This window comes from Ovis canadensis, chromosome 17 (genome assembly GCF_042477335.2).
Source record: "Ovis canadensis isolate MfBH-ARS-UI-01 breed Bighorn chromosome 17, ARS-UI_OviCan_v2, whole genome shotgun sequence".
NCBI lineage: Eukaryota > Metazoa > Chordata > Mammalia > Artiodactyla > Bovidae > Ovis > Ovis canadensis.
Window position 1 is genome coordinate 45,800,878 of NC_091261.1, and position 24,556 is coordinate 45,825,433.

At 36.5% G+C, this 24,556-nt stretch overlaps 1 protein-coding gene across 9 annotated transcripts in view; it reads right to left on the reverse strand.

The window, feature by feature from the left end:
- Positions 1-699: 699 nt before the first annotated feature.
- The window catches only part of BLTP1 (bridge-like lipid transfer protein family member 1), a 202,584-nt gene continuing 178,727 nt past the window's right edge, over positions 700-24,556 (reverse strand). For all 9 annotated transcript variants that reach the window (XM_069557468.1, XM_069557472.1, XM_069557473.1 and 6 more), the window contains 14 exons: positions 23,469-23,669; positions 22,520-22,699; positions 19,797-19,934; positions 18,857-19,114; positions 18,264-18,414; positions 17,695-17,852; positions 17,390-17,582; positions 16,955-17,172; positions 13,825-14,076; positions 12,938-13,141; positions 11,049-11,243; positions 10,490-10,624; positions 3,184-3,349; positions 700-1,446 (listed from right to left, as the gene is read on the reverse strand). In XM_069557468.1, the coding sequence (XP_069413569.1) occupies positions 1,230-1,446; positions 3,184-3,349; positions 10,490-10,624; positions 11,049-11,243; positions 12,938-13,141; positions 13,825-14,076; positions 16,955-17,172; positions 17,390-17,582; positions 17,695-17,852; positions 18,264-18,414; positions 18,857-19,114; positions 19,797-19,934; positions 22,520-22,699; positions 23,469-23,669 (2,666 nt within the window). In that variant the 3' untranslated portion in view covers positions 700-1,229. The remainder of the gene's footprint in view (positions 1,447-3,183; positions 3,350-10,489; positions 10,625-11,048; positions 11,244-12,937; positions 13,142-13,824; positions 14,077-16,954; positions 17,173-17,389; positions 17,583-17,694; positions 17,853-18,263; positions 18,415-18,856; positions 19,115-19,796; positions 19,935-22,519; positions 22,700-23,468; positions 23,670-24,556) is intronic.

Here is a 24,556-nt window from a genome sequence, read left to right on the forward strand (position 1 = left end):
AATATCAACATAAAAACCATGGGATATTTTTAACATTTAGAACTTACTACTGGCACACTGTTTCTTTGAAGCAGAGAGTTAATACCTGAAGGACAACTCAAGGAACTAATTTAAAATTTTACTTGTTTTATAAAGTAACTATCTTAGATACTTCTCTGGTAAGCTTGACCAATAGCATTAATATACACGTATAGCTCCCAACGCTAGAACTGCCAAGTGGAAAATAGAGATCAGGAAAATGAGGCATAAGATGGTTTGGGGAAATACAAAATTATGACTCTAGACTCTAGGGTTTTAGTTCTGCTACTGAATTGCTGGGTGACCATACATAGCACTTCTTAATTCTCCCACCAACACTTACACCATACATATGTATCTACATACATACCTGCACACACATACCCGTGGCTAAGTGTCTTGAGTCTTGAGCTGTTTTTAATCTGTCAGAGAAAATAAGCACAAAAGTCTGCACCAGAGGCTTTCTTGAGGTGTTTTCTCACCAGTAGCTTAACAGAACAATACCTAGTATTTCTGAAGCCTCTGCTATGCCTCTCCCAGAGCTAATTTTTATAAGTATTAATTATTTATATGAAATAATTAACTGACACAGGAACTGACATAGTAACTGACACAGCAGGGGCATCTATTAATTGTAAAAATAAACTATAAAAGGAAGAAAAATCTCAAACAACTATAGACTGAAATCAATTATTGTGACTTTATTACAAGAGTTACAAACAATACTTTAGTGGTATTTATTCATATCACAGTTACTCATACTATATACAATAAGTATTTATACAAGTCTACATTTAAAATAAAAAAGAAAAAGCAATTAATGTCCAAAAAAATACCCCTCACAGTATCAACAAGATTTTTTCTAAAGTTATGGCCAATAACAAAGGAAATTCACAGTTATTCTGAAAATATTTTAAAGATGCAGGAATCATATTGCACATAATATAATTATAAACTTCACTGAACAGATTTGTATATTTTAATCTAGTTTTTCACAAAATTTACATTATCATGCAATACTTCACTGTGTACAGAATAGTGGAACTAGAATAAACAGGTTAAGTTACAAACAATATAATGGCCACAAAATTAAAATTTTTTAAGTTATATTTAAAATAATTTTATTATACAAACCCACCCACCCCCAACACTCCAGTGTAATAAAGCTTAACGGACAGAATCAAAGTTTGTTCACAGATTAAGTTACTTTTTTAGTGTTCTTCTTTGTCTTTTCCTTTCTTTTCCTTTTCATCCTGTAGTGCAGTACCGAGTTTTTTAATAAGAACTGACAGAACCTTGTCCAGTGGATCCATGACTCCTCTTTGAAGCCATTTAGGAATAGTAGTCCTGGCATGATGAAAGCCCAATTTTTGAAGAATATAATCAACACCTACTGGATCAATTTTTCTTCCAGTCCAAGAAATTAATCTAAAATAATTATAAATTATTATTATTAACGAAATCCTGAAGGTAGGTTCAGGAACATCACTAAGCCTCCACAGTATGCTCAAGAAAAATATTTTCAGTAGATACAACTGATTATCTAACCTATAATTCCTAGATTCACTATAACAGCACTCAAAAAATGTGTGAGCCTATGCAGCAATGAAGTTTAGTGTATTTCATTGTGATTAATTTATTTCAGGCCTCAAGTTACTGGTCTTCTTAAAACCTTTAAAGGATACCTGTTTCACTCAAAGATGTTGATTAACTTGATGGGGGTGGGGGAAATCCTTTCATGATGTACATGTATATCCAATTATGATGTTATACCCTTAAAGTATCTATTTTCTCAATTATACTTCAATAAAGCTGGGGGAAAAAAAGACTAACATTTACTGTTTGCTATGTGCTAAACATCTTTTGAATAAGAACCATATTTCCTTCCATATAGAAGAACAGCATTAATGGAATACTCCTCGTCTTTCTCTGCCCCCTTACTGATGGTTTATCTACTTGGAAAGTTAACAGAGGAAATGAGTAGGGTAATTAAGTACCCTCCTTACCACCTACTCTTTCGGAGCCATTTGTCTTAAACTGTTCTTTCATGCCAGAGATTTTTCAAGAACAGGTACTCAAATAGTTAGCTCAAGACTGTTTATGGCTGCCTATAACTAGGTGAGAAAGCAGGTCTGCTGACTGCACAACTCTAGCATCCCTTTGCCCCCAACCTCCAATCCCCCTGAGCTCTATCATTGAGACCCTGTAAGTAAGTCCAAACCTGGACTTTGTAATAGACATTGTTGCCTGACACTAAACAACATTCTCTGTTATCAGCTTTATCAGTGTTAAAGGTGTCATTTTGATTTCTAGCTGCCTCTTACTATTTCAATTGATCCTGAACTCAGGTAGGGAAGAAGAGGGTATTAATCATTAGTCTGCTAAAACTGTAACAGTTATAAGCATTTTGCATTAGTTAACTCATGTAACCATTGTAACTGTATAAGGTAGGTAATACCATTTTCCAAAATCTCCACATGAGGCAGCTGAGACAGTTAGATCCTTTGGCCCAGGTCACTCAGCCACTATGCTATATAAATGAGCTTAGAGCAGAGCTTTTTAACCACATTTTCCACTACTATATCATATAACTTAGTCTCCTGATAGTTTTCTAAAGAAGAAAAATAAATGTTTATGGCAAATTTAACTATTTTTATTCTCATTTTAAATTAAAAGATAGTCAATTTCACTATATTTGATATTTATATATACTAGTTTTTTTGCACTAGGACCCTTGAAGTATCTTAATATTACTCCTGAGTATCTTACTCAGTAACACTGAGTAATACTGAGTACTGCAGTATCAATATTGCACTGTTAATATTTCTCATAAGGATATGTTACTAATACCAAAGTGCTTTTATTTGGTTACCACAAATTCTATTAAATACAGATAACTAACATGAAATATGATATGTATTATGTAGCTCTGGTTGTAACTGTTAATTAGCAGTGTGATAATATATTGATTGGGAATTATTCTAGGAATGAAGCTATACTATCACACCACATCAGAAAAGCAAAAAGTCAGCAGCTGTAGAGGCTATAAGTGATTAACATGAAAATATTTGTTGGTAAACCACATTTAACCTACTGAATTATTTATAACCTTTTTCTCATAATAATCTCATAGGAAATAGGTAAAAATATACACCCATTACTTACCTAAGAGTGGGTTCTAGATGCCACGTTTTGCACATAAAATCTCTCCAGTCCACAGTAGTGTAAGTGATGCTGTCTTCTCTGTCTTTTTCAGAGGAATTTTCATCATGAATGATAACTGGACTTTTCTGTCCTGGTCGAGTAGATAAAATCCGAGGTGGAAAAATGGCTATAATGAAAATGACATGTTAATATTGCAAATACGTATTACAAATTTATTTTAAATCACTATATGAACAAAGTAATTGGCTCTATTTTTATTTATGAACTGGACAAAGCCTCATTTAATTACATTTCTTAAAAAGTAGTATTTTAAAATAAGCCATAGATAAGTGCCAATTTTTGGTATTTCTTGGAGAAAGACAGTATCAAAGTTATTTTAAATAGCTCTATTGAGGTAAAATTCACTCATTTCAAGTGTATAATTCAATGGTTTTTTAATGTTAATGGCTATATATATATATTTGAACAGTGGTACTAACTTAGGAGTTTTTTAGGTAAGCGGTTATTTTTCACTCTTCATAGTTGAGTACTCAGATAAATGCTTTATGAAAAATGAAGATGTCATAAAAGATATATTTAAAATAAAATTGGAGACAAAGGTAGCCTACATATGATCTTTAATACAGTATGAATGGAATTGTTTCCTTAATTTCTTTTTCTACTTTCTCATTATTAGTGTATAGGAATGCAAGGGATTTCTGAGTGTTCATTTTATGAAACTGGAGCCGATTATACAGAATGAAGTAAGCCAGAAAGAAAAACACCAATACAGTATCCTAACACATATATATGGAATTTAGAAAGATGACAATGACGACCCTGTATGCAAGACAGCAAAAAAGACACAGATGTGTATAATGGACTTTTGGACTCAGAGGGAGAGGGAGAGGGTGGGATGATTTGGGAGAATGGCATTGAAACATGTATACTATCATGTAAGAATTGAATCGCCAGTCTATGTCCGACGCAGGATACAGCATGCTTGGGGCTGGTGCATGGTGATGACCCAGAGAGATGTTATGGGGAGGGAGGTGGGAGGGGGGTTCATGTTTGGGAACGCATGTACACCCGTGGTGGGTTCATGTCAATGTATGGCAAAACCAATACAGTATTGTCAAGTAAAATAAAGTAAAAATAAAAATTAAAAAAAAAAAAGAAAAAAAAATACAGTATGATGTCTATAGGGCACAGATTTTAAAGACACAAATTGGGCATAAAATATTATGAAATATGATATGTATTATGTACCTCTGGTGATAACTGTTAACTAGCAGTGTGATGGAGAAGGCAATGGCAACCCACTCCAGTACTCTTGCCTGGAAAATCCCATGGGCAGAGGAGCCTGGTAGGCTGCAGTCCATGGGGTCGCTAAGAGTCGGACAAGACTGAGCGACTTCACTTTCACTTTTCACTTTCATGCATTGGAGAAGGAAATGGCAACCCATTCCAGTGTTCTTGCCTGGAGAATCCCAGGGATGGAGGAGCCTGGTGGGCTTCCGTCTATGGGGTCGCACAGAATCGGACATGACTGAAGCGACTTAGCAGCAGCAGCAGCAGTGTGATAATATATTGATTGGGAATTAATCTAGGAATGAAGCTCTGCTATCATACCACATCCTAATACAGATGTCTTCAGTTATTGCTGTTCTGTTGCTCTGCTTTTGTTTATTGTGGTGGATACAGCAGTATAATTAATCTTGATGTTCTGGAAATATGTTGATTCTGCTCTAATCATGTTATTAAGAATTTTCTCAGGCATGTTTATATTTATTTTGGTCAAAACAACTTGCTTTAATTTTTAAAATCCCCATAGGTAATAATTTTGTTATTGTAATTTCGATAATCAAATGTTTCCTCTTTCTTACTGAAATAAGTTCTTAGAACAATTTCTATAAAAATACACTTTTGAAAAGAAATACAGTTTATGGAAGACAAACACAGTATTTCATAAAATGACAAAGGTTCTACATAATTTCTGAGGAAAAGAAATCTGGCAGGCATTCATATTTAGGTACTAAAATATTATTGAACTTCACAGAACTTTAGAATCTGTTTCTCCGCATGATGTTTAAATATTAAGGCAGAGAGAAAAACAGGAGAATAAACAGTGTCCGGTATATGCTGTTGCTCTATTAGAAGACGGGATCTAGGGATGTTGTGCTTAGTCACTCAGTGGTGTCTGGCTCTTTGCAACCCCATGGACTGTAGCCTGCCAGGCTCCTCTGTCCATGGAATTCTCCAGGCAAGAATATGTATACCTATGTATATTATATACAATATTTTCTATTATATACTTGCAATCATTTTACCTGAAATATCTCATAAATTTCTCTTAGCCATATTATTGATGTCATTCTCCATGAATTTTTGTTACATCTAGATTAAATAGTAATGGAAGAGCAATTCAATTTAAGTATGCTACTTCTGCACTCTTTCCACATGGTCTTTGATAATCTGTATTTTCTTCACTCAAACATTTTATCGTGAGGCTATTTTGAAATATCTTATATTTCTATCTTCTTGAAAAAAAATGAAGCAATATTACAGTGACCTACTCCAAGCATTTTTTAAAAGCACATGTTTTAGCATTGTATATTCATATAAAGTTGTACATTAAATATTTTTGAGTGAATAAAGACAATATATTTGGAGAGCATTCCATTTCATGACATTTCAAACTATCTCATTCTTTTAAACAGCTACAGAGTATTTTATTTCATTGTATGGACACATTGTAATATATTCAGCCAATTGCATATGGATATTAGGGTGACCATATGTTTCTTAGTGGGCAAACATTTAAGTTTCCAGCAAGGAAACCAATGTTATTTTACTGATAAAAACAAGACACCAGCTAAGTAAGGAGATCCAACCAGTCCATCCTAAAGGAGATCAGTCCTGGGTGTTCATTGGAAGGACTGATGCTGAAGCTGAAACTCCAATACTCTGGCCACCTCATGCGAAGAGCTGACTCATTGGAAAAGACCCTGATGCTGGGAAAGATTGAGGGCAGGAGGAGAAGGGAATGACAGAGGCTAAGATGGCTGGATGGCATCACTGACTCAATGGACATGGATTTGGGTGGACTCTGGGAGTTGGTGATGGACAGTGACGCCTGGTGTGCTACGGTTCATGAGGTTGCAAAGAGTCGGACACGACTGAGCAACTAAACTGAACTGAATTTATCTCTAAAAATAATGTTCTGTGCATTCCAAACAGATTTATCTTCTTTAATTCACTTTTCCCAACTATGTATATAACTTGCTAACTTTATTATGTAGTGTAGTTGGTCCTCTAATCATTTCATTTTGACTAGCAATATTTCCTCAAAGGGGTTTTCTTTTCCAACTTTGTGAGAATATCTTACCAGATATGATAATATACATGGCATATATGGAAAAATTTTGTAAAGTATAAAACACCATTCAGTTTGAGGTATAGTTAGGAAAAAATGCCCTGTACCTAGCAGATACTTAGAAAGCCTATCAAACAGTCTTACTAATACATTTTATTTCTATTTGTAACTCATAGAGGAAGGAGACACATTCCACTCATTTTATCACTGGACTATAAAAATTTATAAAGTGTCTGCCTGGAATGCGGGAGACCCGGGTTTGATCCCAGGGTCGGGAAGATCCCCTGGAGCAGGAAAATGGCAACCCACTCCAGTACTCTTGCCTGGTGAATCCCATGGAGGGAGGAGCTTGGTAGGCTACAATCCATGGAGTCGCAAAGAGTCAGACACGACTGAGCGACTTCACTTTCAGTTTAGTCGCTCAGTTGTGGCCGACTCTTTGTGACCCCATACACTGCAGCAATCCAGGCTTTCCTGGCCATCACCAACTCCCGGAATTTACTCAAACTCATCTCATCCTCTGTTGTCCCCTTCTCACATCTTTGGACCTTTCTCAGCATCAGGATCTTTTCCAAGGAGTCAGTTCTTTGCATCAGGTGGCCAAACTATTGGAGTTTCAGCTTCACCATCAGTCCTTCCAATGAATATTCAGGACTGATTTCCTTTAGGATGGACTGCTTGGATCTCCTTGCAGTCCAAGGGACTCTCAAGAGTCTTCTCCAACACCACAGTTCAAAAGCATTAATTCTTCAGCGCTCAGCTTTCTTTATAGTCCAACTCTCACATCCATACATGACCACTTGAAAAACCATAGCTTTATCTAGATGGACCATTGTTGACAAAGTAATGTCTTTGCTTTTTAATATGCTGTCTAGGTTGGTCATAACTTTTCTTCCAAGGAGCAAGTGTCTTTTAATTTCATGGCTGCAGTCACCATCTACAGTGATTTTGGAGCCCCCCAAAATAAAGTCTGTCACTGTTTCCCCATCTATTTGCTATGAAGTGATGGGACTGGATGCCATGCTCTTGGTTTTCTGAATGTTGAGTTTTAAGCCAACTTTTTCACTCTCCTGTTTCACTTTCATCAAGAGGATCTTTAGTTCTTCACTTTCTGTCATAAGGGTGGTGTCATCTGCATATCTGAAGTTACTGATATTTCTCTTGGCAATCCTGATTCCAGCTTGTGCTTCATCCAGTCCAGCATTTCTCATGATGTACTCTGCATATAAGGTAAATAGGCAGGGTGACAATACAGCCTTGATGTACTCCTGTCTCAATTTTGAACCAGTCTGTTGTTCCATGTCCAGTTCTAACTGTTGCCTCTTGACCTGCATACAGATTTCTCAGGAAGCAGGTCAGGTGGTCTGGTATTCCCATCTCCTGAAGAATTTTCCACAGTTTGTTGTGCTCCGCACAGTCAAAGGGTTTGGCATAGTCAATAAAGCAGAAGTAGATGTTTTTCTGAAACTCTCTCACTTTTTAGATGATCCAATGGATGTTTGTAATTTGATCTCTGGTTCTGCTGCGTTTTCTAAATCCAGCTTGAACATCTGGAATTTCATGGTTCACATACTACTGAAGTCTGGCTTGGAGAATTTTGAGCATTACTCTGCTAGCGTGTGAGATGAGTGCAATTGTGCAGTAGTTTGAGTATTCTTTGGTATTGCCTTTCTTTGGGATTGGAATGAAAATTGACCTTTTCCAGTCCTGTGGCCATTGCTGAGTTTTCCAAATTTGCTGGCATATTGAGTGAAGCACTTTTACAGCATCATCTTTTAGGATTTGAAACAGCTCAACTGAAATTCCATCACATCCACTAGATTTGTTCATAGTGATGCTTCCTAAGGCCCACTTGACTTCGCATTCCAGCATGTCTGGCTCTAGGTCTCGCTCTAATCACACGATTGTGGTTATCTGGGTCATGAAGATCTTTTTTTGTATAGTTCACCTGTGTATTCTTGCCACCTCTTCTTCATATAGGTCTGTACCATTTCTGTCCTTTATTATGCCCATATTTGCATGGAATGTTCCCTTGGTATCTCCAATTTTCTTGAAGAGATCTCTAGTCTTTTCTATTCTGTTGTTTTCCTCTATTTCTTTGCATTGATGGCTGAGGAAGGCTTTCTTATCTTTCCTTGCTATTCTTTGGAACCCTGCATTCAAATGGGTATATCTTTCCTTTTTTCCTTTGCCTTTAGCTTCTCTTCTTTTGACAGCTATTTGTAAGGCCTCGTCAGACAACCATTTTGCCTTTTTTGCATTACCTTTTCTTGGGGATGGTGTTGAACTCTGCCTCCTCTACAATGTCACAAACCTCCATCCATAGTTCTTCAGGCACTCTATCAGATCTAGTCCTTTGAATCTATTTGTCACTTCCACTGTATCATCGTAAGGGATTTGATTTAGATCATACCTGAATGGTTTAGTGGTTTTCCCTACTTTCTTCAGTTTAAGTCTAATCTGGCAATAAGGAGTTCATGATCTGAGCCACAGTCAGCTCCCAGTCTTGATTTTGCTGACGGTATAGAGCTTTTCAATCTGCCTGCAAAGAATATAATCAGTTTGATTTCGGTACTGACATTTTGGTGATGTCCACGTGTAGAGTCTTCTTTTGTGTTCTTAGAAGAGGATGTTTGCTATGACCAGTGCATTCTCTTGGCAAAAATCTATTAGCCTTTGCCCTACTTCACTCTGTACTCCAAGGCCAAATTTGCCCATTACTCCAGGAATTTCTTGACTTCCTACTTTTGCATTCCAGTCCCCTATAATAAGGACATCTTTCTTAGGTGTTAGTTCTAGAAGGTCTTGTAGATCTTCATAGAACCGTTCGATTTTAGCTTCTTCAGTGTTACTTGTTGGGGCATAGGCTTGGATTACCATGATATTGAATGGTTTGCCTTGGAAATGAACAGAGATCGTTCTGTCGTTTTTGAGATTGCATCCAAGTACTGCATTGCAGACTCTTTTGTTGACTGTAATGGATACTCCATTTCTTCTAAGGGATTCTTGCCCACAGTAGTAGATATAATGGTCATCTGAGTTAAATTCACCCATTCCAGTTCATTTTAGTTTGCTGATTCCTAAAATGTCAATGTTCACTCTTGCCGTCTCCTGTTTGACCACTTCCTATTTGCCTTGATTCATGGACCTAAATGGCAACCCACTACAGTAGTCTTGCTTGGAAAAATCCCATGGACTGAGAAGCCTGGTAGACTACAGTCCATGGGGTCACAGAGTTGAACATGACTGAGCAACTTCACTTCATTTTTCTTTCATGGACCTAATATTCCAGGTTTCTTTGCAATCTTGCTTTGTACAGCATCGGGCTTTACTTCTATCACCAGTCACATCCACAACTGGGTGGTGTTGTTGTTGCTTTGGCTCTATCTCTTCATTCTTTCTGGAGTTGTTTCTCTAGTGATCTCCAGTAGCATATTGGGCACCTACTGACCTGGGGAGTTCATCTTTCAGTGTCATACCTTTTTGCCTTTTCATACTGTTCATGGAGTTATCAAGGCAAGAATACTGAAGTGGTTTACCATTCCCTTCTCCAGTGGACCACGTTTTGTCAGAACTCTCTACCATGACCCATCCGTCTTGTGTGGCCCTACATGGCATGGCTCATAGTTTCACTGATCAGATTGGTCAAGTTTTCTGTGATTGTGGTCTTCACTCTGTCTGCCCTCTGATGGAAAAATAAGAGGCTTTTGGAAGCTTCCTGATGGGAGAGACTGACTGAGGGGGAAACTGGGTCTGGTTTTGATGGGCCAATAAAGATAATGTTGTCCTCCTTCAAAAAGTCCCATGCATGTGCTGCTATACTCAGTGCCTCCAACCCTGCAGCAGGCCACCATGGATCCACACTTCCGTGAGAGACCCATGGACACTCATGGGCAAGTCTGGGTCAAATTCATATAAATGGTAGTGAAAAAAACCAACTGTATTACCCACCTTTTTCTTTTTCTTTAAGATAAGCTGATACTAAATCATGAAGAAACATGATGAGCTCAGCATCCATCGTCACACAGATGTGGTCAGTGAACTCTGTCACCACACTGCATTCCACCTTTGGCTTCAGGCTGGCATCTGCAATGGCAGAGTTCTATATTAAAAGATTATTGATATAAGTCCCTCTTCCCATTAACAAGGGATTTACATGGGTCCATGTAAAGGCATCCACTTAAATGCAACTATAGAGAAACCAGTAGTCTCTGTATGTGATTTATAGGTGGATGATGATAATTTATGAGCATTATAGAAGTATATGTTATTTATACCTCATAAAAACCTAATGAATGAAGTCCTGTTAGCTCCATTTGAGGAAGAAGAGGCACAAATGGAGTACATTTTTTGCCAGATGTCATATAGGTGGTAAGAATATAAATCAGTTTAAACCAGAAAATCAGTTTCATTATAAAACAGAAATAATCTCTGGGGAAAAAAGGAAGCTTGAAGATCCTGTAGAATTTTCTTAGTTAACTTTAGAACCTAAAGATTGTTTTCCACATACCCTGTAATGAAGGTTCTTGTGGTTCTTGAACATGAATGGATTTAAAGTCAAGCTGCATTCTTGGTAGCGCAAAGATTGTCTCTGTTTCATGATTGTAGCTAGAACCTCCTCTAAATCCGCTGAGCAAACTAGAATTCTTCACTGTTGTGCTATTCTCAGTGTTATTAGCATCAACATTACGAAGCAGGTTTAGCTCTACAAGCATAATAATAAGAACAGTAAGAATCAAATTAATAGGCATTGATAGGCATATAGCTGTCATGACACTGATATATAGAACTTTATCATTTCAAAAGATAGAAAATGAAGACATTTTAAAAAAAGAGGCATATTAAAGCTTTGGCTTTGAGACTGGTTATCTACCTATATAGATACAAATATGTGTGCTGTGCTCAGTGACATGTCATGTGCTCAGGTGCTCGTATGTGTCTTACTCTTTGTGACCCCATGGACTTTAGCCCACCAGGCTCCTCTGTCCATGAAATTTTCCAGGCAAGAATACTGGAATGGGGTGCCATTTCCTACTCCAGGGGATCTTCCTGACCCAGGGATTGTACCCGAGTCTCTGGCCATCTCCTGCACTGGCAGGCAGATTCTTTACCATTAGCGCCACCTGGGAAGCCCCCAGATATAAATATGGACACATATATTTATATATACATCCATACACAAATGGACTTCCTTGGTGGCTCAGACTAAAGAATGCACCTGTCACTATTCTCAGTACTGAAGCTGTTATAACATGGTTTTGGATAAATCCAATACATTTCGATTTTTGTTTCTTAAACTTTGAATATTATTCTCAATTGAAATCATATCTGAATTTAAGAGCTTTATTGAGCTCAAAGTTTTTCATAGGTTAAATAATTCTCTCTTATAAGGTATGATTAAATACAATCCTGATCTTGGGACTAGGTATAAGTCCTGAGTTTCCCCAACATATGTGCTATGTTGCTATATGTTGTATATGTGCTATATGTGCTAACAGAGTTGTCTTCTAAAAATTAGCATTTTCTAGTTACAGAGGTAGCAGCTCAGTATGCTAACAGCCCCTCCACAGTATCCCAGTCCAAAAGAACTCCTTCCCCCAAAGTCTCTTATTAAAAAGGTAGAATAATCAATATATGCAGAATTTTCTAATTTAATTCCTTATCCTCCTTTGTTCTCAGAACATTTTTTAACAGTCTTTGATCCCTAGGTTTGCCAGTGCATAGCAACTATTTTCCATGAGTCCCAAGTCATCTTCTTTTCCACTCTGAAAGGAAGTCATTTTTAAGTAAAACATTCAAGTCTTAACATGTCTCAGTTTAGTCAGCTTTTCAATACAGATAAAATGAGTGATACAAAGCAGTACTCTAAACTGTAACAGAAAAACAACCACAGAATAAGAATTCTCATGACTGTATTACTGCGAGACCCGTGAATCTAATCAAATGAAAAATTCATCAAAAGCACTCTTTATTAAACTTACGACTTCACTGGAATACTAATAGTTTCATTTTACTCCAGCCATCTGAACTTTGTGTTATTCTGTTATTTAGTTGTGTAATAACTTTCCTAAACCTCCAATTGTGAACATTAGTATAAAAATATCTTTTCAAATTATAATAAACTTAATTTCACTTATGTAAACCAATTTTATTTTGAATGTTTTCAGTTAACATTGAAAATAACTTTAGTCTATAAGATGTGGCACTGCTAGGGTGTTGAATCATGTAGTAATATTGCTACTTATGGCATTGGAATAAAATGAAGCTTGTTGAAAGAAATGGAAACGCTCCCTCTACTTTTATTATTTAACGCTCCCACCACTTAAATTCTAAACACAGTCAACAGAACCAAAAATAGAGAATACAAAACAGATCTTTCCAAGGAATCAAACTTTTAACCTTCATTCCTTGTGGCCGTAACATAATTGAACCATTCTTTCACACTTGCTACTCCATGGGGTGGATTTTCATGGCGACGCCTGGTTATCTTGGTTATTGTTGCCATAGGACTTTCCAAAGCACCACACGGTTTGGTAACCATGGTATTATGGCCCAGATGAAAATCCAGTGTTTGTACAATATATGTAGAGTGATCACTAGAGCCTAGAGGGGGGAACAAGTTTCTTAATGTAACAAACTGTATTTTAGATCGAAGAAGAGTTGTGGCCCTAGAGCAATAGATTCAGCTAGGTAAGTCATACATAGAGAAGGGTGTAAAAACAGGGAGTACATTAAGTGAGAAAAAAAAATAAAATTCTTTTTCTTTTAGTTATAACTGGATTTATCCCCAAGAAGAGAAAGAACATCAACCACTTATTTCTTTCATCATTAAGAAATCATAGAGTAGAAAATTAAAGCTAAAAGAAACTGTAAATAGAGGTAGAAGTACAGCTTTGTCCATAAAAGCTTCGTAAAATAGTCCTGACTGGCAGTTAATTTTCCTTACACTACCACTGTGTGTTGTCTTCTCTTCATGTTTCTCTAAGAAATATTTACAGTAACTATGACTTAACTATGACCAGCCATGGCAGCAGAAATTTAATTGCCTAAGTAAAAAACAGAATAAGATGGTAAATTCAGAATTAAGCCCTTTAACATGTGCTAGCCTTTATAGATACTGAATCATTGACAGTAAACTCCTTAACATGTCAGGTACATAATAATAGAGATGGATTTCAGAAGTATCATAAGGAAACAGAAAAATTATATGGGAAAAGAAAACTACTCTGTCATATATAATCATATAAGAAGATGGGTAAAAGTGAAAGCTGAAAATGGCAGTTTACCATCTTCCCATATTTTCTGAGCTTCGGTCCAAAACGCAATATTTGGTTCCTCTAAGTGAAAAAGGGCCCAGGATTTTGAACGGAAATTCGGGCCATGAAAACAAGCTAGTGTCATATGATTTCCATGTAAGCTCATTGATCCTCCAAACTGCATTCCATCTTCGGGTAACGGAATCTGAAATAAGGATATGTGGCATCCTGATACCACCTTCAATACTCCAGGCCAATGTCGATGGTGAGCTGCATCGAGCACTGCAAGGAAACAAAGAACCATTTATCCCAAAGCATCTCATGAACATCCTGAGTACTGGGTAGGAAGACAGCACACAGCTACTTTCTACAACTAAAGTGACTCAGATAAGGGATAAAACAGTTCAGTCCCTGGTTAACATTAAGCGGAAGCTAATAAGAATACAGTCTTGGAAAAGATGCTGTGTAAAGATGGATAGAACTAAGGAAAGTAACAATCTTATAATAATAATTACAACTAATGCTTCTGTAATAATGATTTATAAAGTGCCTGCATGAAATTTTATGCAATTCTCACAGTAACTTTATAAACGAGGTGTGTCATCTAGAGAAAACACCTAGTTTACAGAAGAGGGGTTAAGTAAACTGGTGATCAGAGGATGTAGATATCAAAGGCAGATGCCTGATTTTAAGTACTTAAAAAAAAAATCTTTTACAACCTTGCTACTCAAAAGTGAAGTCTGAGAACCAGCAGAATCAGCATCACTTGGGAGCTTGATAGAAATTCACTCTTATGTCTATTCCATATTTACTGTATCAAGATCTGCATTTTAATAAGATCTCCAGGTGTTTCAGATGCACATTAAAGTTCAAGGAGAGCTTATCAGATACACAGTTGAACACTGAACAACATGCGGGTTGATATACAGGGACACTGAACCTCTGCAAAGTCAAAAATCCATGTATTACTTAAAGTTGGCCCTCCATATCCACACTTCCATCAGGATTCAACCAGGCATAGATCATGTAGTACCACAGTACTCACTGCTATTAAAAACCTGTGTGTGGGCCTGCAGAGTTCACGCGTCTCACTGCACAGTCCGTATCTGTATTACCCACTTTCCCCAGTAATATCCTTCTGGCTGTTTTCTACAGTTCTCATTCTGGATCCACCCAAAGATCACGTGTTGTATTTAGTTTGCATATCTCTTTAGTTTCCTTTAATCTAAGATGACAACTTAAGCCTATTTGTTTGTTGCCCATGACAAAGGTTTTTGGAAAAGTCCAGGCCAGACATTTTGGGGAACATCTATCTCTTAGTTTATGTCTGATACCAATTCCAGTTTAAAGGTAATGCAGGGACTTGGAAAACAAGATAAATGAAACCACAAAAAGACAACTGAAAGACTGAGAAAGTAGGATATTCTGCAGGACAATTGGCCAAGTCTCTTAGCAAGTCAAGTCACTAAAAAAGGGACTAAATTCAGAAGAATTTAAAAAGAGTAAAGAAACATAACAGTTTTTAACCTGTGGTCTTGAATTGGATATACTGGTTTGGATAACCCAGTTGTAAAGATAATTTAAGGTCAGTTGTCAACTGCGATGAGGTGGCTAGAGGAGATAATTAATGTAATGTAAAGTTCCAGACTGTTGACTGGAAAAGGTTACAAAACAATATGAATAATATTCTGCTAAACAGTATATATATATATATATGCATGTATACGTGTATGTGTGCACATGCGTGCATGCCTAGAACAGTATCTGAGCATATATACTGTATATAAAGTAATCACAGTGATGATTTCTGGGAAAAATGTGAGGTTTTTATTTTTTGCTTGGATATGTACATTCTTTCCTAATGCACATTGTTTCCTAATGCACATGTACTGCTTCTGTGATAAAAATCATTAAAAGTTATCCTACTACAGCTTACTTTTCACTTTTAACTCTATCAATCTAGTTAAAGCAACCACTGTCTTTTGCTTGGACTCAGAATATCCTACGTACAATGGTATTAAAAGTATAAGTGTGTAGTAATAGCAGTTATTGTAGTAATAGTGATTACTGCAGTGATTTCCTTACTTTCATTCCCAACTACCTCAGTCTGTTCCCTACACAGAAGCCAGAGAGATGCTTTTAAAAAGGATTATTTTTGTAAGAAGTAAATCAAATAGTATCACATCTGTTCAGAATTCTTCAGTAGCTCCCCAATTATTAAAAATCTTATCTGCGGCTTCTTTGAATTCATGTTCAGTATTTTCCTGCTTGCTCACTCTGTTTCACCATAGTGGGCCACCTCAATGATCATCAAACAAGCAAGTTTCCTCCCAACTATAAGGGCTTTGCACCTTCTCATAGCCCACTTTGCCTAAAACTTTTCTTGCAAGATCTTAGCCTAGCTCTTTCATTTTAGAAAAGGTTTCCTTTACCACCCTTTCTAAAATATTTATCCTCACAGACTATCATTTTCTATATTCTTCCCCTGCTTTGTTCCTTTTCTCTGCATTTCTCTCTACCTGAAATTATCTTACACAGTTAGTTAGTTATGGTCTGTCTCTCCCATTAAAATTTAATGGAGAATAGGAACTTTTTCCACTGGTAGACCCCCTATGCCTAAAACGGTGCTTAAGAACATGGTTGATCATAATATTTGAATTACTGACTGAAAATAATAAACTGTATAACATGACACAGTCAATAAATCCAAATTCAGACATTCTGATTCCATAGCCCATGCTATGAACCAGAACATGGTATTATCATAATTAGTATTCAAGAGCATGGAGTACAATGGAATGTATTAAACAATCAAATGAATATGAGTAATATAATAGGAAATACAATGTAAGTTATTCAGAATCAAAATATAATTAGTTGTAACATAATTATGTTAAAAGTATTCATTTGTAATATACTGATGTAGTTTGTAATAATGGTATGATTATAGATGGTTTGTGGCAGGGGAGATAATGAATGACTGTCTTTCCAAATGATGGCTTCTAATTCCATTGGTGGGTAGGACATGAGTACTTTGCTGAGTGAGTAGCATAAAGAGCATATGGACCCCTTTGTAAGTATGGTATTTAAATGTTTTAAATTAAAATTGTAACACATAGTGAAAGATAAAGTATAAAGTCTTAAGTTTTCTAACTCTTACATTGTTCTTGTGAACTTTTCTCTAGGTTATTAGTCATTGTCTTAGGTGGAAGATAAGGAACTGGTCCCCAGGTAGACAGAGCTCGTTTGCTGGTGTCAAACTGCTGAGTGAAAAATTCCTGGAGCTTCATTCCTATTTTTATCAGGTCTGGTGTAGTTGATCTTGATATCATTACTTGGAAAATATCCCACTTCAGATCTCCATGGACAAAAATTTCACTAGAGCATAAAACAGAGTCTTTATCATATATCTTATAAAAAACAGTCTAAAAGCACACAAAAAAGTCTCTTCCCCACCAGCTTTTCATTCATATTAATTGTGACAGAAAAATCATGTAATTGCAGGAAAAATGGTTTGAGTCTTTGCACTGAATGATAGAAAATATGTTAAGAGCAGTCATGTAAAGTACTCAAAAAGTAATATTTCACTAAATACCTTTTATCAGTCATGCTTGAATCCAGTGTGTTATACAGATTTACTTTCCATTCATCCTGAAGCTTGAGGTCAGCATTACTGAAGATACCCATGAGAATACTTGAGCCCATGTAATCCACACGAGCTTCAGTAGAACCCATAGTAATCTGAATTTTGTGACTGGGTTGCTGGTTTGGATGTTCAGAAATATGAGCTAAAATAGAAACAATAATTATTTTCCACAGAAATGCATAATAAAAACTCATCAAAATCAGTTTTCAAATGCTTTTCTCAATATATTTTTCAGCTGTAAAATTTCAACATACCAACCATCTCCAAAGCATTTACATCTATAGTGCCTCCAACTACTCCTCCTTTAGAATCTAACTGTGATCTTCCCAGACCAACAGACATGCTTATTTCTCGATCTCGATTACTTCCTACTGACAGGCGGCCTTGGCTCTTCAAACCACTAGTTGTCCAGCTATCAAAAAGAAAAAAGCTTATTAAATAGACATATGGCTTCCAATGTCATGAATTAAAACAGGAGTTATATGATTTAAAAAAATTGGACAATGAAACAATACATTTCTTATAAAAACTATGGTAAACATTTGGATATTAACATTAATAATGAAGCTTTATTCTTAGCTAGAAAATTATGCTATTTTCCTTATTTTCTATCTTTTTAGAACACATATTTCATGTTTTTTTTATGTTACAGTATCTTTAGGATTAAACCATTTTCAGTGTAAAACAATTTATAATTTATCTATTTACTGTCTCAAACATTTCAGCATTTGAAAAAGGTTTTGTATTGCTTTACAACAATTAGAAAAATTATATATGATAATTAAATATATTTTCTTTGTATCTTTGTATCTGAATAGCTTACGTTGTATTTCCCATTACATTACTCATATTCATTTGAACGTTTAATTGCTTCAAGTTGATAGCAAACACGACAAGTGTTTCCCATGGGGTCCCTTGTTGGCTTGCTGCTTTGTTTGATTTGTTAAAAGGAGTTGATGTTTTTGAAAGTGAATCTAAAAATAGAAAATAAAATGTACATTGATTTATATAGATGTTCAGCCAATTACAAAGCAAAGACCACTCACCATTATAATCCAAAAAGTAAAATTATGATATTTTTGTGTTAAACCTAACATTTACTAGCTGTCACTTTTTCAATATGAAGTACCTTTTACAACACTATAGGTTTGTTTTACTTCTAACAGTAAATACTATATGGAGCACAAACACTATGTTCATTTCTTTCTCTCTATCCCTTTTCAAAGCAACTAGCCATCCAGCTGTCTCATCTGCTAGCAAATACCGTCAAGTGTGTGTGTGTTGCTGCGTTTGGGATTCCTACATGCCCCCCGCCCCAACCCTGCCAGTCTCTTCGTGCAGTTGAGGCAAAAATCTGAGAGTAACTAATTAAGATTTTTATATTAGGAGCTCTAGAGGGCTAATGAACAGTGTTACCTCTTCGGGGAACTGAAGAATCAGACACACTCCTTGACCTTATGGAAGCTGGGGATTTTAGGCTCTGTGCTGCTGTCCCTGGTGACATGGTGCTGTTCGTCATGTGCTCATTGAACACATTAGGTGACTGAGGCATGTGGGTGAAGGAGGCTGACTGACTAGGCTGCTCCCAAGTCCTGCAGTAAGCTTTTCTTGATGACTCGGGAGAAAGGTGTTGGCTTACACCTTCAATGGAATCAGGTGTCCCTGGGCCAGATGCTAAAAGGAAAGTAGATAACAAAAACAAAATTAACAGGATAATATCTCCATGCTATAAAACATTCACCACTCTACCACTTCTAATCACATTTTGTATTTCTTCAAGTTCTCTGAAAACTATACAATGTCCAGTTTGCACAATTCCAGCATGTTATTTAATTCTCACAGAAAATATATGAGAAGGGTAGGACAGGCACTCTGTCCTGTATTACAGTTGAGGGAATAGACCCAGAATCCAAATTTCTAATATTTTCTACTGTATAATGCTAACTCTTAACTTTCACTTACACAATGTAATACTACAGCAATATCTATGTCAAAGAGAAAAAATGAAATATGGTAGCATGTCCCCAATATTTTCTATTTTCCATGTTTAACCATGATTAAGTTGGTTAAATTTATTTATGCATTTCCAGATTTTACAGAGATTACAGAGTAATTATCACAGAACAAAATAATCCCTGAGAGAGCAAGCATTTTGTGACCTCCAGTGCTAGTACATTCCCAGTGGTTACTAGCACATTAAAGGGGCTCCACTGACATTTGTTGAATGAGTGAAAGAACTGCAGGGTAGTTTACCAAGTAAGACAAAGTTTGTGTTATCAATCATGGATATTATTATTATTGTAATCAAAATTAAAAGCAGCCTAAGTATAATCTATAATTACATAAACAAGCTTACTTGGCAAATTAATAGTTTGGTCTCCAAGGAACAGGCGTCTTGCAATACTCCTCCTATACCAGGCTCTTGGAAATGCCAGAATTTCACTGAGGCGGCGCATGTCATATTTAAAAGAAGCAGACCCTATATCACAAACAGCTGATACATAAATAAAATTTGTTAGAACATACTTCCAAAACCTTTATATTTTCACATGGTAGATATAATATTACACAAGTGAATTATAATTCTGTTACAATTCTTGAAATATCAAAATAAGGTATATAGTATGATCAGTAAGTGATAATGTGTTCCTTTCACAGCTGATAAAAATAGCACATTCTAACACCATTAGTTCCATTTCCATTTGTGAGGTGAGAGCAAACTGGAATTCTATTACCACTTTATCATGAAATTCTCACACAGGATCTAAGAGCAGTCTTACAGACAGCTTCCAGCTTTAACATAGGGCCCCTCTCAAATATGGAAAATGAATCATCAGGATTAGCTAGAATACAGACTTCTTCAAAAGCAGCTGCAAACCAAGTAACTGTATGGCAGAAGTTAGTATTTTGTAAGTGAAAGTCACTCAGTCGTGTCTGACTCTTTGCGACCCCATGGACTGTACAGTTCATGGAATTCTCCAGGCCAGAATACTGGAGTGGGTAGCCTTTCCCTTTCCAGGGGATCTTCCTAATCCAGGCATCGAACCCAGGTCTCCTGCATTGCAGGTAGACGCTTTACCAGCTAAGCAGTGAATTGTCAGTCTCAAAGTGTTCTGATGGCTGTCTCGGGGTTTCTGCTCTGCTACTTCTGCTTCAGGTGCTCCTTCAGTCCTCCACTAAAGCTTCTGTTGCATTCACATGTCAGTGTCCCCTAAACCTGAAGCTTCCGTTTCAGCCTGAGCCTGTATCCACACAGCCCAATAGCTATCAGATCCTTCCACCTCAGTGTCATATAAGCATTTCCTTTTTTATTTTCTAAAGGCAGTGACCTCACTGCCCCTTGAGTTACCTAAGCTAAATGCCTGAGGCATCGTTGTCTCCTCTATTGCTGCTCATACAACTTGTCCTTAAGCTTGTGGATTCTCATATTTATCTTGAAACCATTCTCTCTCCTCTTTTTTAACTGTCACAATTCAGGCCCTCATCCCCTATTGCTTAGTCTACTTCAACAGCGTCCCGAACATCTTTCCACTCTACCATCTCTTACCATTCTCCCATCAGCTCTCTTCCTAAAACATCAATCTTAAGGATCATTCCTTTTTTAAAAAACATAGATTTTATAATCCATGTATAATTTTGGTGGTTCTTTTTTGTGGCAAGAATACTTAACATGAAATCTATCCTCTTAACAGATTTTTCAGTGTATAGAACAACATTGCTATCTTTAAGGACAATGTTGTCATACAGTTCTTAAAAACTGCTAATGGCTTCTCCTTGCCCCTCCAGAACCCCATTTTTTAGCATGGTATGAGTCCCCCCACCCCACAGTCATGTCCTGGGCTATTTTATCAGCTCTACCTCTAGTCAAGTCCTCCCTGTCTCTGGACCCATCTACTTTGTACAACTAACTCAGTGTTCAGTTACACCTATGGTTTAACTCAGTGAATTAAAGTATGATCCAAAAGCATACTTTCTGATGCTCTGACCATTAAATACCATGTTTCCATAGCCAAGAATATTCCTACATAATTTTGAAGACTGGCCCCAACATCATATCCTTTGTGAAACCTTCTCTGATCTCTTATATAAAACAGAATTTGTTTCCTCCTCTGTAAGTAAACTTCCATTATAGGATTTGTAACACTGCACTGTAATTTGTCTACTCATAAGACCTTGCCTGGACTTCCCTGGTGGCTCAGACAGTAAAGCATGTGTCTACAATGCGGGAGACCTGGGTTCGATCCCTGGGTTGGGAAGATCCCCTGAGGAAGGAAATGGTAATCCACTCCAGGACTATTGCCAGGAGAGGAGCCTGGTAGGCTACAGTCCATGGGGTCGCAAAGAGTCGGACATGACTGAGCGACTTCACTTCATTTCACTTCACTTGCCTTATTCATGTGGGCATCTTCAAGTACCTAGCAGAGTGCCTGGCACAAGTTCACTGTAAAATACAGGCTCAATTATATGTTTGCTGAATGACCAAACATATATTGTGTTGAGTGGATTAAGTGTACTTAACTATATTTGTTGGATTAATAATTTTTAAAGTTTTCACTCACTTAGTACTCTGAATTCTTCAAAATGTTCTACTCAATTTTAAATACTCAAATCACAGTGTACAGAAAGTGAGCAAGTGATTTGTCCATCATATATAACTAGTTAGCTTTATAATAAAGCTAGTGATACACAGGTATACAACTCAAGATCTTATGATTCCAAGTAAAAATTTTCAACACCCATTCTTCCTTAGTGTTATAAGATTTTATAATTAAAAAATCAAAAAATAAGTCAGAGGTTGTACCAACTCATGGTAGAGAAGTGAAGAAGCAGTTTTTAGCGACTTAAATAGGCATATTTTGGCCCTTGGGTGATATTTCCATGTATGTATCTAGAAATCCTACTTCTAACATTGATATCTCACTGGACTGAGATAGTACTTAGCTAGTTCTCCTCCTTTAAATCAGTTTATTACTAAATGCTTAATATTATTAAATTATTTAATATTTAAACACTTAAAAGGAGGCCCTTATTTAATTCTGGGAAAACAATATTTCAATTAAAAAATATAAAATTGAATACCAGATATATTTATTAGTGTAGTATCCATTTTGCTTGCAGACTTGCTTACAGACTGACTTTCAAAAAATGAGGCACCTCCAGAACGCCTTATCCGAGACAAGCTCACTTTTACAAACTCAAGATTTATACTGAGTGAGTCTTTTCGACCAGTGACTGAAGTGGGTTCTTCATCTACATTCCCTTAAAAAAAAAATACATGTGAACACAGACACACACACACACACACACACATACACACACAAACATATATATACACAAATTCCCAACAACTAGTTACATGAAGTCATTCAATAGGCTATACTATGCTATTAATTAAAATCACTTATATGAAGTTAAAAATTTAAGCAGAATGACCTAATGAACATTAGACATTCCTAACAATAATTGGTTCAAGTCCATAACCATAACTGATTATTTTTACATCTCAACAAAAACTAGCAGTAATGTGGAGTGTGTCTATTATTTGTCTAAAGAAGTTAATAACATTCACTAATACCAACATCCTATGTATTTTTAGTGGTAAATTTGTACTTTAAAATGGCAGTGGAATTTAAGTTCACTAAATAGTCATATTAAAGAATATCACTTTAAATTAACAAATGTGATGATGTACACAATTTAAAATTTTTAACTACTGACAGAATATAATTTTTTATACAAATAGCAATTTGATGAAACATTTAAACACTTAAGTAACTTCATATCTGAAGAGATTACAGTGTATATCACTTATGAAATATTTTGAAATTTAAAATCTTATATGATTTACCTACATTACTTATTTCATATTTCTATCTATTTAATGTAGAGTTGGGATAGATATTATTTAAAAAAATGAAGTTTCTGATCTCATTTTATATGCATTGTTAACAATAACATCATTTTTAAAAAGATGAAAGCTTGAAAAGATGTGATAAATTTGAAAAAGATGCAAACATGCTAAGTATACCTAATCCTCCTGATCCGGGTGTAAGGCCAGAAACAGCGGTTTTTTGTTTCCCTGCTCCATATGGATGAAATACATAAAGGGAAAAGTCAGACATGCATGCAGTGAAGCTTAGCCCAGAGGAACTGCTGCTGGAACTGGTCAGATCTGACTGACTGCTACTATGTCGACTTCTGCCAAGAGGGCTGCCTAATCCTGATGAACCTATAGGGAACACAAGAAACCCAAAATAGAATAAGACAGAAAGTACTAAAAAAAACTGTCCTTAATATAGTCTCAAGAACCAAACATGGTTTGAAAATAAAATGGAAATAGTCAAACATTAACTGATCAGTAGATTTAAATCCTTAACATCAGGGCTTACATGTATTTTCCAGTTAATTTACTGTATAAACCAGGGCTGAATATTCTGTTCATTGTTAAAATAATTATTTATACATGACTGGCCAACTCCAAAGTTTCCTATCTAATTTCTCCTTTTTTTCTACTGGAAGCAGGTAGTTGGAAGAAGTACAAAATAGCTGAGTTTTAAGCAATGGAGGAGAAGGAACTTTAAAAAGTCCAAATCATACACTGGAGTCCACATCTCCACAGAAACAGTGGAAACAGAGCAAAGTACACAAATGGAAAAAGTTAAAGGTCTCTCTCTTAGAAATCAAAAAGGCCTTATTGGCAACATTCACCATGAGTGGTGGAGAAGGCAATGACACCCCACTCCAGTACTTTTGCCTGGAAAATCCCATGGACAGAGGAGCCTGGTGGGCTGCAGTCCATGGGGTCGCTAAGAGTCAGACATGACTGAGCGACTTCACTTTCAGTTTTCACTTTCATGCATTGGAGAAGGAAATGGCAATCCACTCCAGTGTTCTTGCCTGGAGAATCCCAGGAATGGGGGAGCCTGGTGGGCTGCTGTCTCTGGGGTTGCAGAGAGTCGGACACGACTGAAGTGACATAGCAGCAGCAGCAGCGGCGGCGGCAACCATGAGTGGAACAGGCTAATTTCAAAGACCTGTCACTCTTTTGTACTTTATAGATTTTACACTCTGTACCTGGAATGTTTTATTCCCCCAACTGTCTACGTGGCTAACTCA